The sequence below is a fragment of the Triticum dicoccoides genome, chromosome 6A (assembly GCF_002162155.2).
Source record: "Triticum dicoccoides isolate Atlit2015 ecotype Zavitan chromosome 6A, WEW_v2.0, whole genome shotgun sequence".
Lineage (NCBI taxonomy): Eukaryota > Viridiplantae > Streptophyta > Magnoliopsida > Poales > Poaceae > Triticum > Triticum dicoccoides.
In genome coordinates this window covers 628742463-628758994 of record NC_041390.1, presented here as the reverse complement: position 1 = coordinate 628758994, position 16532 = coordinate 628742463, and the positions used below count along the sequence as shown (strand labels likewise).

At 44.3% G+C, this 16532-nt stretch overlaps 1 protein-coding gene across 1 annotated transcript in view; it reads left to right on the top strand.

Moving 5' to 3' along the window:
* Positions 1-16532, top strand: part of LOC119316186 (probable LRR receptor-like serine/threonine-protein kinase At3g47570) — a 27049-nt gene that overhangs the window by 1374 nt on the left and 9143 nt on the right. Inside the window, exons 2-4 of the mRNA XM_037590515.1 lie at positions 1547-1663; positions 1747-1858; positions 1956-2342. Coding sequence (XP_037446412.1) covers positions 1547-1663; positions 1747-1858; positions 1956-2342 — 616 coding nt within the window. The remainder of the gene's footprint in view (positions 1-1546; positions 1664-1746; positions 1859-1955; positions 2343-16532) is intronic.

Genomic DNA, 16532 nt, shown 5'->3' with positions numbered 1-16532 from the left:
AGTAGCATATGTTTTGCCCACTAGCCCAACACGGAAGATAACGAGGCAGGTATGAGGTCTCCTACGGAATAGGAATCGATTGACGCACGCACACGGTTGGCAACGATGCCTTCTGCGCAACTTGCTATGTTCCTATGCCGTTGCTTCATGTGAGGCCCGGCGATGGAGTAGATCCTCCAGGCGAAAGTCTTGCACCTTCTTTGGTGCCGGTGCTGGCGATGTTCTTGAGCATTGTATTCCTTCCTGAAGGCACATCGCGGAGCTAAGTCCATCTACTGTCAAAACTGTTTGGTGTTCTGGGTGAAAACCAAATCTCCATTGGAGCGGGCGGCGGCGACATTTATGTCGTTACCTTCTTGGAGGCACCGCCTTGGACAGGGGTGGAGCTACGGGGGGACGAGCGGGGGCCACGCAACCCCCCCCCCAACGTGCGTGTCGAACCAACATTGTATAGCGCAATTTTTGTTCGATCGGGACTAGTTAGAACTAATTAGCCCCCCCAACAGTGATCTCAAGCCCAGTAGCATATGTTTTGCCCACTGGCCCTACACGGAAGACAAAGAGGCAGGTCTGAGGTCTCCTACTGAATAGGAATCGATCGACTCACGCACGCACGACAAAACGGGACGCATCTCTTGGTCTCTCCCTCTCCCTCGTCCCTCCTGCGACTCCAATCAGCGCTGGCTCCGGCGGCGCAGACGGCCGAACCTGCAAGTGAGTCTTCTTTAATTCATGCTATGTAATTTGTATGCCGGCGAACTGATCCGTACTGCAGAAATTCTTGAGTTAGGTACTTAGGTTAAATGGGATCAGGGAAATTAGGGGAACTAATATCTTGTTTATCCTCACAAACATGTACTGCAAATTTGGCATGACACAAATTAGGTCTGTTCTTTTGTTTGGATTTATTGTCTGTTGTCACCGATCTGTATTTTTGTGTTTGTGTAGTCATGAAGAGGAAGACAATGCTTTCTTTTTTTTGAGAAGGTTGGATCAAGCTCCTGCCCTGGCTCCCAACCTGAACATACTACTACCGGTGTTGATGATTCCAACACAGCCGAACAAGGATAAAGTAGTGGACAGAGTAACACTCTTGATCAGAATATTTCAACATCTGTAGAAGGTCCACATCAAGAGACAGTTGTAACAACAGAAACAGATTAAGAGACCCCGACAAACATCTTCAAATTTGGCAACTCCCTCCTGACAAGCAAGACGAAGCTCGACGTTTTTATATATTTGAGGGCGCATATCAACCGATCCTACAACCAGAGGAATACCCATTTGCTGGAATGGGTACTCATCGCCGTCGATTCCAGAAAGATTGGTTTACAAACCATTTTTGGTTGGAGTATTCAACTGACACACATAGGGCATACTGCTTGCCTTGTTTCCTCTTTTCCAAAAAGCCAATTGGAAGGTGTGGCTCAGATACATTCGCAGTCAAGGGATTCCAAAACTGGATAAAGGTCAATAATGGGAAAGAATGTGCTTTTCTAACTCACATGGGTTGTGATCCTAACTCAGCTCATTACTTTGATGTTAGATGTTTTGAAAATCTTAAGAATAGCATGTCTCATATAGACAAGGTAATGTTGAAGCAATGTGAGAAAAGAGTGGCAGATGCGGGACTAAGACTCAAGACTACAATTGATGCCACCAGGTAAGCATGATTTCTATATCTATTATGTTCCAAGTGGACTTGTTACTTGTAAATTCTATACTAAGCAATTGTTGCATCTACAGGTGGTTAGCATTTCAAGCGTATCCCTTTAGAGGCCATGATGAATCTCCAGGATCTAAAAACCGAGGTAATTTTATTGAGATGCTCAAGATTCTGGCGTCGTATAATAAAGAGGTCAATGAAGTGGTGTTAGAAAATTCTCCAAGAAATGCAAAGCACTTGCGGAGAAGTCCAGAAATAATTTGTAAGCATAATTGCTCGTAAAGTACAGAAATCAATTAAAGAAGAAATTGGCAATCACAAGTTTTGTATAATGGTTGATGAAGCTAGGGATGAATCCAAAAAAGAGCAGATGGCGGTCGTTATTAGATTTGCCAATGAAGAATCAATTATTACAGAGTGCTTTCTTGATGTAGTGCATGTTAAAGATACTGCTGCAACAACTCTCAAAGACAAGATACTTGATGTTCTAGCTTTCAATAACCTGAATGTGCAAGATATCAGGGGCCAAGCATATGTTGGGGCTAGCAACATGAGGGGAGAGTGGAATGGATTGAAGGCTCTTATTCTTCGGGAGTGTCCGTATGCATACTACATTCATTGTATGGCTCATCAGGTGCAGTTAGCTCTTGTTGCGGCATCCAGAGAGTTGCATGAGGTACACAACTTCTTTCAGCATGAAAACTTTATAGTCAATGTTGTTAGTGCTTCTTCCAAACGCAACGATGAGTTGCTAGCAAACCAGGCAACTCAAATTGAACGAGAGATCGAACTAGGAGAACTAGATACTGGCCGAGGGGCAAATCAGTTAGGCTCTTTACAAAGAGCAGGAGACACTAGATGGAGCTCCCACTATAAATCAATCCAAAGCTTAAGAAAGATGTTTGCTGCTTCTGTTTCTGTTTTAAGAAGTATAGCAAGTGATCGTTCGGTCTCACAATTTTTTCGAGGAGATGTTGTTGGTGCTCTTAGGATTCTCATCTCATTTGATTTTGTGTTTATTCTGCACCTAATGGAAAAAATCATGAAGACCACTGATGTGTTGTGTGTAAGACTGCAAACTAAATCTTTGGATATTTCGAATGCTTTGGATTGTGTGTCCAACACAAAGGTGCTGCTTGGTGACTTAAGAGAAAATGGTTGGGAATCTCTTCTTGAAGAGGTTAATTCTTTTTGCCTGAAGCACGAGATTGATATTCCGGATTTTAATCGCAAGTATTGTAACACCCCGGATATGATTTACCTAATATGTAATCCAACTCTTGCTGTTTCCGGCGTTAAGTTATTTTATTTCCTCGGGTTTGGTTTTTTTGTCTCCGTGTGTTGTTGTCGTTGCCATGCATCTCATATCATGTCATCATGTGCATTGCATTTGCATACGTGTTCGTCTCATGCATCCGAGCATTTTCCCCGTTGTCCGTTTTGCATTCCGGCGTTCCGTTCTCCTCCGGTGGTCATTTCTACCTTTCTTTCGTGTGTCGGGATTAAGCATTTCCGGATTGGACCGAGACTTGCCAAGCGGCCTTGGTTTACTACCGGTAGACCGCCTGTCAAGTTTCGTATCATTTGGACTTCGTTTGATGCTCCAACGGTTAACCGAGGGACCGAAAAGGCCTCTTGTGTGTTGCAGCCCAACACCCCTCCATTTTAACCCCAAACCCACCAAAACCCTCTCCATCATCTAGAGCGTTCAATCACGATCGCGTGGCCGAAAACCGCACCTCATTTGGACACTCGTAGCTCCCTGTATGCCTATAAATAGCCCCCCTCCGAAATCCAAGGGTCCTTCTTCCCCAAACCCTAGATCCACCTCCACCCGCCGCTGTCGGACAAAAACCGCAGGTCGGACATTGTCCGCTTCCCCGCCGGCCACTCCGGGGATGCCACGTGGTGCCCGAGGCGCCCACATCGCCGTCGACCGCACCGGCCCGCGCGGCCCGGGGCAGGCCCCGCGGCCCAGCCGCTCGGCGCCCGCCTCCTCTCGCCGCCCCGCCGCCTCAGCTCCCGCGCCGCCGCCCGGAGACCCGCGCCGACCACCGCCGCCATTGCCGCCGACTCGCCGCGCGCCGCCGCCCGGAGCTCCGGCGACGCCCGGCCCTGCCGCGCCTCCCCATCATCGCGGCCACCTCGGATCATGCTTTGGGCATATATCATATCAAAATATTCGTCTCAGAGAGTACATCATTTTATCTCATTGCATCATTTTTATTTGAGTTCATCTTGATGCCCGAAATGCTGTTGGAAGAGTGCTATTTGGGATAATTGTCAGATCTGCTGCTCCAAATAGCTATTTGTCATTTTTGCCATGTTTATTGTGTGCATGATATGCCCCTGAGCTCTACATATGTTTTGTTATATGCTTTGTCATCTTTCCAGAGGTGCCATCCATGTATTTTTGTGATGTGTGTGGTGACTAGCACAAGCTTGCAAAGTGGTGCATTCGTTAATGCTGATTTCAGGGACTTAGCAATTCCACTAAGTCCTTGGTCTGTTTTTATCAATATGCCATATGTTCATGTTGTTTTCTAGTGATCCGTGCCTCTTTTGAGGATGATCAGTAAGGATGATTTGTTAATCTTGTAGTGCTCTATCCATCCATGTCTTTGTTTGCAATTATGGAGTACCCTAGCTTGAGTCAATCAAGCTCTACTTTTGCTATCTCGTGAATCTGGGCAGATTGTCTACTTGTTAGCGATTTTGCCGAGGATGTTGTAGTTGATCCGTGCATGCTATATTATTGTTCTTGCCATGTCTAGCTTGTATTATGTGTATTCTTGATGGGTGTATGCTTAGATTGTCATGACATGCTCTGTAGTGAGTGCATCGAGCTCGTAAACATGCCTACTTGATATCTGATTTGCATGCTTCAGTTTTTCACTAAGTCTGTGATCTGTTTATGTTTTTGCCATGTTCACACGCTTGCAATTGTATTTTTTGATCCCTTTTGGCTCAAGGTCACTTAGGGACTTTTGTTAAGCTCTTTGAGTAGCTCCATGCCATGCTTTACTTTGCCATGTTCAGTACCTGTAGCATCTAGTTTTCTTGCTCCAAAGTGTGCTACCTGATCTGAAATTCCAGACAAGTGTTAATTTCACTAAGTCTGAAACCTGTTTACCAATTGCACTTTTGCCATGCTTGTTTGAACCTGTTAATGGATGAATTGGCCGTAGCTCAGTGTTCATCTTTTGTTAGGCATCATGAATGGATCCCTTCCATGTGTTTTGTTGCCATGTTTGAGTGCTGTAGCATGTTTAACTTGTTGCATTTAGATGGCTACTTGCTATATATCGCAGACCGGTGCCATATTTGAATTGCTTGCCATTTCCAAACCGTGTCTCCGATTCTGGTGATCTTTATATTGTTTCAAGCAAAATCATCCCACCTTTCCAGTGGCACATTTAGATTTCCAAGTTGAGGGCAGGTTCATTCATTCCTTGTCAAATCTTGCATATGCATCACCTATCGCATCCCGCATAGCATACCTTGTTTGCATCTTGTGTTTGAGCTTTGCACGTGGTTGATTGTGTCCTTTTTGCTTGTTTGTCTTGTTTGGGTAGAGCCGGGAGACGAGTTCGCTAACGAGGAGCCCGTTGAGTTTGCTTTCGAGGATCCAGTCAACTCTGACAACTTTGCAGGCAAGATGATCACACCCTCGAAATCACTTCTATCTTTGCTTTGCTAGATGCTCGCTCTTTTGCTATGCCTATGCTACGATGCCTACCACTAGCTTATCATGCCTCCCAAATTGCCATGTCAAACCTCTAACCCACCATGTCCTAGCAAACCATTGATTGGCTATGTTACCGCTTTGCTCAGCCCCTCTTATAGCATTGCTAGTTGCAGGTGAAGATTGGAGACCGTTCCTTGTTGGAACATTATTTACTTGTTGGGATATCACTATATTATCTTGTTATCTTCATGCATCTATATACTTGGTAAAGGGTGGAAGGCTCGGCCTCTCGCCTAGTGTTTTGTTCCACTCTTGCCGCCCTAGTTTCCGTCATATTGGTGTTATGTTCCCGGATTTTGTGTTCCTTACGCGGTTGGGTGATAATGGGAACCCCTTGACAGTTTGCCTTGAATAAAGCTTTTCCAGTAATGCCCAACCTTGGTTTTACCATTTGCCACCTAGCCTCTTTTCCCTTGGGTTTCCGGAGCCTGAGGGTCATCTTATTTAAACCCCCCGGGCCAGTGCTCCTCTGAGTGTTGGTCCAAACAGAGCCACTTGCAGCGCCACCTCAGGGCAACTCGAGGTTTGATTTTAGTTGTACGTAGTGTTCATCTGAGTGTGCCTTGAGAACGAGATATGTGCAGCTCCTATCGGGATTTGTCGGCACATTCGGGCGGTGTTGCTGGATTTGTTTTAACTTGTCGAAGTGCCTTGTAGAACTGGGATACCGAGTCTGATCGGAATGTCTCGGGAGAAGGTATATCCTTCGTTGACCGTGAGAGCTTGTCATGGGCTAAGTTGGGACTCCCCTGCAGGGATTTGAACTTTCGAAAGCCGTGCCCGCGGTTATGGGCAGATGGAAATTTGTTAATGTCCGGTTGTAGATAACTTGAACCTTAACTTAATTAAAATGAATCAACTGTGTGAGTTACCGTGATGGTCTCTTCTCGGCAGAGTCCGGGAAGTGAACACGGTGTTGGAGTAATGCTTGCCGCAGGTTGTTCTCTAGTTATGCGTTCGCGCTTTGCCTTCTTTCCTCGCTCTCTTTTGCGAACAGGTTAGCCACCATATATGCTAGTCACTTGCTGCAGCTCCACATATTTACCTTGCCTTACCTATAAGCTTAAATAGTCTTGATCACGAGGGTGAGAGATTGCTGAGTCCCTGTTGAAGGAAATATGCCCTAGAGGCAATAATAAAGTTATTATTTATTTCCTTATATCATGACAAATGTTTATTATTCACGCTAGAATTGTATTAACCGGAAACATAATACATGTGTGAATACATAGACAAACAAAGCGTCACTAGTATGCCTCTACTTGACTAGCTCGTTAATCAAAGATGGTTATGTTTCCTAACCATGAACAATGAGTTGTTATTTGATTAACAGGATCACATCATTAAGTGAATGATCTGATTGACATGACCCATTCCATTAGCTTAGCACCCGATCGTTTAGTATGTTGCTATTGCTTTCTTCATGACTTATACATGTTCCTATAACTATGAGATTATGCAACTCCCGTTTACCAGAGGAACACTTTGGGTGCTACCAAACGTCACAACGTAACTGGGTGATTATAAAGGAGTACTACAGGTGTCTCCAAAGGTACATGTTGGGTTGGCGTATTTCGAGATTAGGTTTTGTCACTTCGATTGTCGGAGAGGTATCTCTGGGCCCTCTCGGTAATGCACATCACTTAAGCCTTGCAAGCATTGCAACTAATGAGTTAGTTGCGGGATGATGTATTACAGAACGAGTAAAGAGACTTGCCGGTAATGAGATTGAACTAGGTATTGGAATACCGACGATTGAATCTCGGGCAAGTAACATACTGATGACAAAGGGAACAACGTATGTTGTTATGCGGTCTGACCGATAAAGATCTTCGTAGAATATGTAGGAGCCAATATGGGCATCCAGGTCCCGCTATTGGTTATTGACCGGAGACGTGTCTCGGTCATGTCTACATTGTTCTCGAACCCGTAGGGTCTGCACGCTTAAGGTTACGATGACAGTTATATTATGAGTTTATGCATTTTAATGTACCGAAGTTTGTTCAGAGTCCCGGATTTGATCACGGACATGACGAGGAGTCTCGAAATGGTCGAGACATAAAGATTGATATATTGGAAGCCTATGTTTGGATACCGGAAGTGTTCCGGGTGAAATCGGGATTTTACCGGAGTACCGGGAGGTTACCGGAACCCCCTGGGAGCTATATGGTCCATGATGGGCCTTAGTGGAAAAGAGAAGAGGTAGCCCTACATGGGCCGCGCACCCCTCCCCTCCCTTGGTCCGAATAGGACAAGGAAAGGGGGCTGGCCCCTCTCTCTCTTTTCCCCCCTCCACGAATCCTATTCCAACTAGGATTGGGGGGGGGGGGGGATCCTACTCCCAGAGGGAGTAGGACTCTCCTGGCGCGCCCTCCTTGGCCGGCCAGCCTTCCCCCCTTTAGTCCTTTATATACGGAGGCAGGGGCACCCCAGAGACACACAAGTTGATCCACGTGATCTATTCCTTAGCCATGTGCGGCGCCCCCAGCCACCATAGTCCTCGATAATATTGTAGCGGTGCTTAGGCGAAGCCCTGCAGCAGTAGTACATCAAGATCGTCACCACGCCGTCGTGCTGATGGAACTCTTCCCCGACACTTTGCTGGATCGGAGTCCGGGGATCGTCATCGAGCTGAACGTGTGCTAGAACTCGGAGGTGCCGTAGTTTCGGTGCTTGATCGGTCGGGCCGTGAAGACGTACGACTACATCAACAAACGCTTCCGTTGTCGATCTACTAGGTACGTAGATCATACTCCCCCTCTCGTTGCTATGCATCACCATGATCTTGCGTGTGCGTAGGAATTTTTTTGAAATTACTACGAAACCCTTAAGTGGCATCCGAGCCTAGGTTTTATATGTTGATGTTATATGCACGAGTAGAACACAAGTGAGTTGTGGGCGATATAAGTCATACTGCTTACCAGCATGTCATACTTTGGTTCGGCGGTATTGTTGGATGAAGCGGCCCAGACCGATATTACGCGTACGCTTACGCGAGACCGGTTCTCCCGACGTGCTTTGCACAGAGGTGGCTTGTGGGTGACAGTTTCTTCAACTTTAGTTGAACTGAGTGTGGCTACGCCCGGTCCTTGCGAAGGTTAAAACAGCACCAACTTGACAAACTATCATTGTGGTTTTGATGCGTAGGTAAGATTGGTTCTTGCTTAAGCCCGTAGCAGCCACGTAAAACTTGCAACAACAAAGTAGAGGATGTCTAACTTGTTTTTGCAGGGCATGTTGTGATGTGATATGGTCAAGACATGATGCTGAATTTTATTGTATGAGATGATCATGTTTTGTAACCGAGTTATCGGCAACTGGCAGGAGCCATATGGTTGTCGCTTTATTGTATGCAATGCAATCGTACTGTAGTGCTTTACTTTATCACTAAACGGTAGCGATAGTCGTGGAAGCACAAGCTCGGCGAGACGACAACGATGCTACGATGAAGATCAAGGTGTCGCGCTGGTGACGATGGTGATCACGACGATGCTTCGGAGATGGAGATCACAAGCACAAGATGATGATGGCCATATCATATCACTTATATTGATTGCATGTGATGTTTATCTTTTATGCATCTTATCTTGCTTTGATTGACGGTAGCATTATAAGATGATCTCTCACTAAATTATCAAGTAGTGTTCTCCCTAAGTATGCACCGTTGCGAAAGTTCTTCGTGCTGAGACACCACGTGATGATCGGGTGTGATAGGCTCTACGTTCAAATACAACGGGTGCAAAACAGTTGCACACGCGGAATACTCAGGTTATACTTAACGAGCCAAGCATATACAGATATGGCCTCGGAACACGGAGACCGAAAGGTCGAGCGTGAATCATATAGTAGATATGATCAACATAATGATGTTCACCAATGAAACTACTCCATCTCACGTGATGGTCGGACATGGTTTAGTTGATTTGGATCATGTAATCACTTAGAGGATTAGAGGGATATCTATCTAAGTGGGAGTTCTTTAAGTAAATTAACTGAACTTAAATTTATCATGAAACTTAGTACCTGATAAGTATCTTGCTTGTTTATGCTTGTTTGTAGATAGATGGCTCGTGCTGTTGTTCCGTTGAATTTTAATGCGTTTCTGGAGAAAGCAAAGTTGAAATATGATGGTAGCAATTACACGGACTGGGTCCGTAACTTGAGGATTATCCTCATTGCTGCACAGAAGAATTACGTCCTGGAAGCACCGCTGGGTGCCAGGCCTGCTGCAGGAGCAACACCGGATGTTATGAACGTCTGGCAGAGCAAAGCTGATGACTACTCGATAGTTCAGTGTGCCATGCTTTACGGCTTAGAATCGGGACTTCAACGACGTTTTGAACATCATGGAGCATATGAGATGTTCCAGGGGTTGAAGTTAATATTTCAAGCAAATGCCCAGATTGAGAGATATGAAGTCTCCAATAAGTTATATAGCTGCAAGATGGAGGAGAACAGTTCTGTCAATGAGCATATACTCAAAATGTCTGGGTATAATAATCACTTGATTCAATTGGGAGTTAATCTTCCAGATGATTGCGTCATTGAAAGAATTCTCCAATCACTGCCACCAAGCTACAAGAGCTTCGTGATGAACTATAATATGCAAGGGATGAATAAGACTATTCCCGAGCTCTTCGCAATGCTGAAAGCTGCGGAGGTAAAAATCAAGAAGGAGCATCAAGTGTTGATGGTTAACAAGACCACTAGTTTCAAGAAAAAGGGCAAAGGGAAGAAGAAGGGAAACTTCAAAAAGAATGGCAAGCAAGTTGCTACTCAAGAGAAGAAATCCAAACCTAGACCTAAGCCTGAAACTGAGTGTTTCTATTGCAAGCAGACTGGTCACTGGAAGCGGAACTGCCCCAAGTATTTGGCGGATAAGAAGGATGGCAAGGTGAACAAAGGTATATGTGATATACATGTTATTGATGTGTACCTTACTAATGCTCGCAGTAGCACCTGGGTATTTGATACTGGTTCTGTTGCTAATATTTGCAACTCGAAACAGGGACTACGGATTAAGCAAAGATTAGCTAAGGACGAGGTGACGATGCGTGTGGGAAACGGTTCCAAAGTCGATGTGATCGCGGTCGGCACGCTACCTCTACATCTACCTTCGGGATTAATATTAGACCTAAATAATTGTTATTTGGTGCCAGCGTTAAGCATGAACATTATTTCTGGATCTTGTTTGATGCGAGACGGTTATTCATTTAAATCAGAGAATAATGGTTGTTCTATTTATATGAGTAATATCTTTTATGGTCATGCACCCTTGAAGAGTGGTCTATTCTTGTTGGATCTCGATAGTAGTAACACACATATTCATAATGTTGAAGCCAAAAGATGCAGAGTTGATAATGATAGTGCAACATATTTGTGGCACTGCCGTTTAGGTCATATCGGTGTAAAGTGCATGAAGAAACTCCATACTGATGGACTTTTGGAACCACTTGATTATGAATCACTTGGTACTTGCGAACCGTGCCTCATGGGCAAGATGACTAAAACACCGTTCTCCGGTACTATGGAGAGAGCAACAGATTTGTTGGAAATCATACATACAGATGTATGTGGTCCGATGAATATTGAGGCTCGTGGCGGATATCGTTATTTTCTCACCTTCACAGATGATTTGAGCAGATATGGGTATATCTACTTAATGAAACATAAGTCTGAAACGTTTGAAAAGTTCAAAGAATTTCAGAGTGAAGTTGAAAATCATCGTAATAAGAAAATAAAGTTCCTACGATCTGATCGTGGAGGAGAATATTTGAGTTACAAGTTTGGTGTACATTTGAAAAATTGTGAAATAGTTTCGCAACTCACGCCACCCGGAACACCACAGCGTAATAGTGTGTCCGAACGTCGTAATCGTACTTTACTAGATATGGTGTGATCAATGATGTCTCTTACTGATTTACCGCTATCGTTTTGGGGATACGCTCTAGAGACGGCCGCATTCATGTTAAATAGGGCACCATCAAAATCCGTTGAGACGACGCCTTATGAACTGTGGTTTGGCAAGAAACCAAAGTTGTCGTTTCTGAAAGTTTGGGGCCGTGATGCTTATGTGAAAAAGCTTCAACCTGATAAGCTCGAACCCAAATCGGAGAAATGTGTCTTCATAGGATATCCAAAGGAGACTATTGGATACACCTTCTATCACAGATCCGAAGGCAAGACTTTTGTTGCTAAATTCGGAAACTTTCTAGAGAAGGAGTTTCTCTCGAAAGAAGTGAGTGGGAGGAAAGTAGAACTTGACGAGGTAACTGTACCTGCTCCCTTATTGGAAAGTAGTACATCACAGAAAACTGTTTCTGTGACACCTACACCAGTTAGTGAGGAAGCTAATGATAATGATCATGAAACTTCAGAACAAGATACTAGTGAACACCGTAGATCAACCAGAGTAAGATCCGCGCCAGAGTGGTACGGTAATCCCGTTCTGGAAGTCATGCTACTAGATCATGATGAACCTACAAACTATGAAGAAGCGATGGTGAGCCCAGATTCCGCAAAGTGGCTTGAAGCCATGAAATCTGAGATGGGATCCATGTATGAGAACAAAGTATGGACTTTGGTTAACTTGCCCGATGATCGGCAAGCAATTGAGAATAAATGGATCTTTAAGAAGAAGACTGACGCTGACGGTAATATTACTGTCTACAAAGTTCGACTTGTCGCAAAAGGTTTTCGGCAAGTTCAAGGGATTGACTACGATGAGACCTTCTCACCCGTAGCGATGCTTAAGTCTGTCTGAATCATGTTAGCAATTGCCGCATTTTATGACTATGAAATTTGGCAGATGGATGTCAAAACTGCATTCCCAAATGGATTTCTGGAAGAAGAGTTGTATATGATGCAACCAGAAGGTTTTGTCGATCCAAAGGGAGCTAACAAAGTGTGCAAGCTCCAGCGATCCATTTATGGACTGGTGCAAGCCTCTCGGAGTTGGTATAAACGTTTTGATAGTGTGATCAAAGCATTTGGTTTTATACAGACTTTTGGAGAAGCCTGTATTTACAAGAAAGTGAGTGGGAGCTCTGTAGCATTTCTGATATTATATGTGGATGACATATTACTAATTGGAAATGATGTAGAATTTCTGGATAGCATAAAGGGATACTTGAATAAAAGTTTTTCAATGAAAGACCTCGGTGAAGCTGCTTACATATTAGGCATTAAAATCTATAGAGATAGATCAAGACACTTAATTGGACTTTCACAAACCACGTACCTTGACAAAATTTTGAAGAAGTTCAAAATGGATCAAGCAAAGAAAGGGTTCTTGCCTGTGTTACAAGGTATGAAGTTGAGTAAGACTCAATGCCCGACCACTGCAGAAGATAGAGAGAATATGAAAGATGTTCCCTATGCTTCAACCATAGGCTCTATCATGTATGCAATGTTGTGTACCAGACCTGATGTGTGCCTTGCTATAAGTCTAGCAGGGAGGTACCAAAGTAATCCAGGAGTGGATCACTGGACAGCGGTCAAGAACATCCTGAAATACCTGAAAAGGACTAAGGATATGTTTCTCATATATGGAGGTGACAAAGAGCTCATCGTAAAAGGTTACATTGATGCAAGCTTTGACACTGATCCGGACGATTCTAAATCGCAAACCGGATACGTGTTTACATTAAACGGTGGAGCTGTCAGTTGGTGCAGTTCTAAACAAAGCATTGTAGAGGGATCTACATGTGAAGCGGAGTACATAGCTGCTTCAGAAGCAGCAAATGAAGGAGTCTGGATGAAGGAGTTCATATCCGATCTAGGTGTCATACCTTAGTACATCGGGTCCAATGAAAATCTTTTGTGACAATACTGGTGCAATTGCCTTGGCAAAGGAATCCAGATTTCACAAGAGAACCAAGCACATCAAGAGACGCTTCAATTCCATCCGGGATCTAGTCCAGGTGGGAGACATAGAGATTTGCAAGATACATACGGATCTGAATGTTGCAGACCCGTTGACTAAGCCTCTTCCACGAGCAAAACATGATCAGCACCAAGGCTCCATGGGTGTGAGAATCATTACTGTGTAATCTAGATTATTGACTCTAGTGCCAGTGGGAGACTGAAGGAAATATGCCCTAGAGGCAATAATAAAGTTATTATTTATTTCCTTATATCATGATAAATGTTTATTATTCATGCTAGAATTGTATTAACCGGAAACATAATACATGTGTGAATACATAGACAAACAAAGCGTCACTAGTATGCCTCTACTTGACTAGCTCGTTAATCAAAGATGGTTATGTTTCCTAACCATGAACAATGAGTTGTTATTTGATTAACGGGATCACATCATTAAGTGAATGATCTGATTGACATGACCCATTCCATTAGCTTAGCACCCGACCGTTTAGTATGTTGCTATTGCTTTCTTCATGACTTATACATGTTCCTATAACTATGAGATTATGCAACTCCCGTTTACCAGAGGAACACTTTGGGTGCTACCAAACGTCACAACGTAACTGGGTGATTATAAAGGAGTACTACAGGTGTCTCCAAAGGTACATGTTGGGTTGGCGTATTTCGAGATTAGGTTTTGTCACTTTGATTGTCGGAGAGGTATCTCTGGGCCCTCTCGGTAATGCACATCACTTAAGCCTTGCAAGCATTGCAACTAATGAGTTAGTTGCGGGATGATGTATTACAGAACGAGTAAAGAGACTTGCCGGTAATGAGATTGAACTAGGTATTGGAATACCGACGATCGAATCTCGGGCAAGTAACATACTAATGACAAAGGGAACAACATATGTTGTTATGCGGTCTGACCGATAAAGATCTTCGTAGAATATGTAGGAGCCAATATGGGCATCCAGGTCCCGCTATTGGTTATTGACCGGAGACGTGTCTCGGTCATGTCTACATTGTTCTTGAACCCGTAGGGTCCGCACGCTTAAGGTTACGATGACAGTTATATTATGAGTTTATGCATTTTGATGTACCGAAGTTTGTTCGGAGTCCCGAATTTGATCACGGACATGACGAGGAGTCTCGAAATGGTCGAGACATAAAGATTGATATATTGGAAGCCTATGTTTGGATACCGGAAGTGTTCCGGGTGAAATCGGGATTTTACCGGAGTACCGGGAGGTTACCGGAACCCCCCGGGAGCTATATGGGCCATGATGGGCCTTAGTGGAAAAGAGAAGAGGCAGCCCTACATGGGCCGCGCGCCCCTCCCCTCCCTTGGTCCGAATAGGACAAGGAAAGGGGGCCGGCCCCTCTCTTTCTTTTCCCCCCTCCACGAATCCTATTCCAACTAGGATTGGGGGGGGGGGATCCTACTCCCAGAGGGAGTAGGACTCTCCTGGCGCGCCCTCCTTGGCCGGCCAGCCTTCCCCCCTTTAGTCCTTTATATACGGAGGCAGGGGCACCCTAGAGACACACAAGTTGATCCACATGATCTATTCCTTAGCCATGTGCGGCGCCCCCAGCCACCATAGTCCTCGATAATATTGTAGCGGTGCTTAGGCGAAGCCCTGCAGCAGTAGTACATCAAGATCGTCACCACGCCGTCGTGCTGACGGAACTCTTCCCCGACACTTTGCTGGATCGGAGTCTGGGGATCGTCATCGAGCTGAACGTGTGCTAGAACTCGGAGGTGCCGTAGTTTCGGTGCTTGATCGGTCGGGCCGTGAAGACGTACGACTACATCAACCAAACGCTTCCGTTGTCGATCTACTAGGTACGTAGATCATACTCCCCCTCTCGTTGCTATGCATCACCATGATCTTGCGTGTGCGTAGGAATTTTTTTGAAATTACTATGAAACCCTTCACCTGTGGCTCACAGATTACTTCCAAACCAGATGCAGGGCCTGATGACTACGTTCCAGATGACGCGCTTGAGCTCAAGTGGGAGTTCGACGAGGACTCACGCCGTTACTATGTGTCTTTCTGATGATCAGTAGTGATGCCCAGTTGGGGCGATCGGGGCCGTGTCGCATGTTGGGTTGGTCTTTTATTTTGGCACCGTAGACGGGCCATGTGTGATTGGTTGATGTAATACTCTTTATGTACTTTGTTTAACATGGCGAGTGTAAGCCAACTATGTACCTTTCCCTTTATTATCTATATTACATAGGATATTGTGAAGATTGCCTTACTTGCGACATTGCTTTCAATGCGGTTATGCCTCTAAGTCGTGCTTCGACACGTAGGAGATATAGCCGCATCGAGGGCGTTACAAGTATGCACCTTTTCCCAACTCTGTACTTAAGATTATGTTACATATTTATTATCTAGTGAAACTAATTCTTATATATATTATTAGGTATGTTGATGTGACCAAATCCAGAAACAAGCATGACAACACCACAACACTCCATCACTACAAAATGGATGTATTTAATGTTGCCATAGACCAACAATTGACAGAGTTAGATGATCGTTTCAGTCTTCAAGCGACAGAGCTTTTAAGCCTTTATGCATCATTGGATCCAAGACGTGACACATTTGACAGATCAAGAATATGCACGCTAGTTGAAAAATTATATCCTGTAGATTTTTCTTCTCAAGAAAGAGCTCAATTGGAGTGTCAGCTACCACATTTTCAACTTGACACATGCAACCATCAAGAACTGAAAATGTTACCATCACTTGCAGCTTTGGCACATGGTCTGGTCAAAACAGGTAAATCATCTATGTATCCAATGATCGACAGGTTATTACGATTAGTAATAACTCTCCCGGTGTCGACTGCAACAGTAGAGAGAGCATTTTCAGCTATGAAACTTGTCAAGACTCGTCTTCGAAGTACAATGGGTGATGATTTTCTTCGCATTGTATGATAATCTACATCGAGAAGGATCTAGCGTCAAAGTTTAGTTCTGATGAAATTATAGACATATTTGATCTTCTTGGTTGTCGCAAATCCAATTTCAAACTAATAGAGATGTAACTTCTTTGCATTGTTTGATTGACCGTATGGTCTGTACCGAACCATGAAAAATTAGTATCATCTTTGCAATGCTAGATTTTTTTTTTGCTTCTTGTGTGTTGCTAATTGCCCCCCCCCCCCAACCTCAAATCCTGGCTCCGCCCCTATCTTTGGAAACAATGACCTTTGTGGAGTAGTGGTCTTATGGCAGTG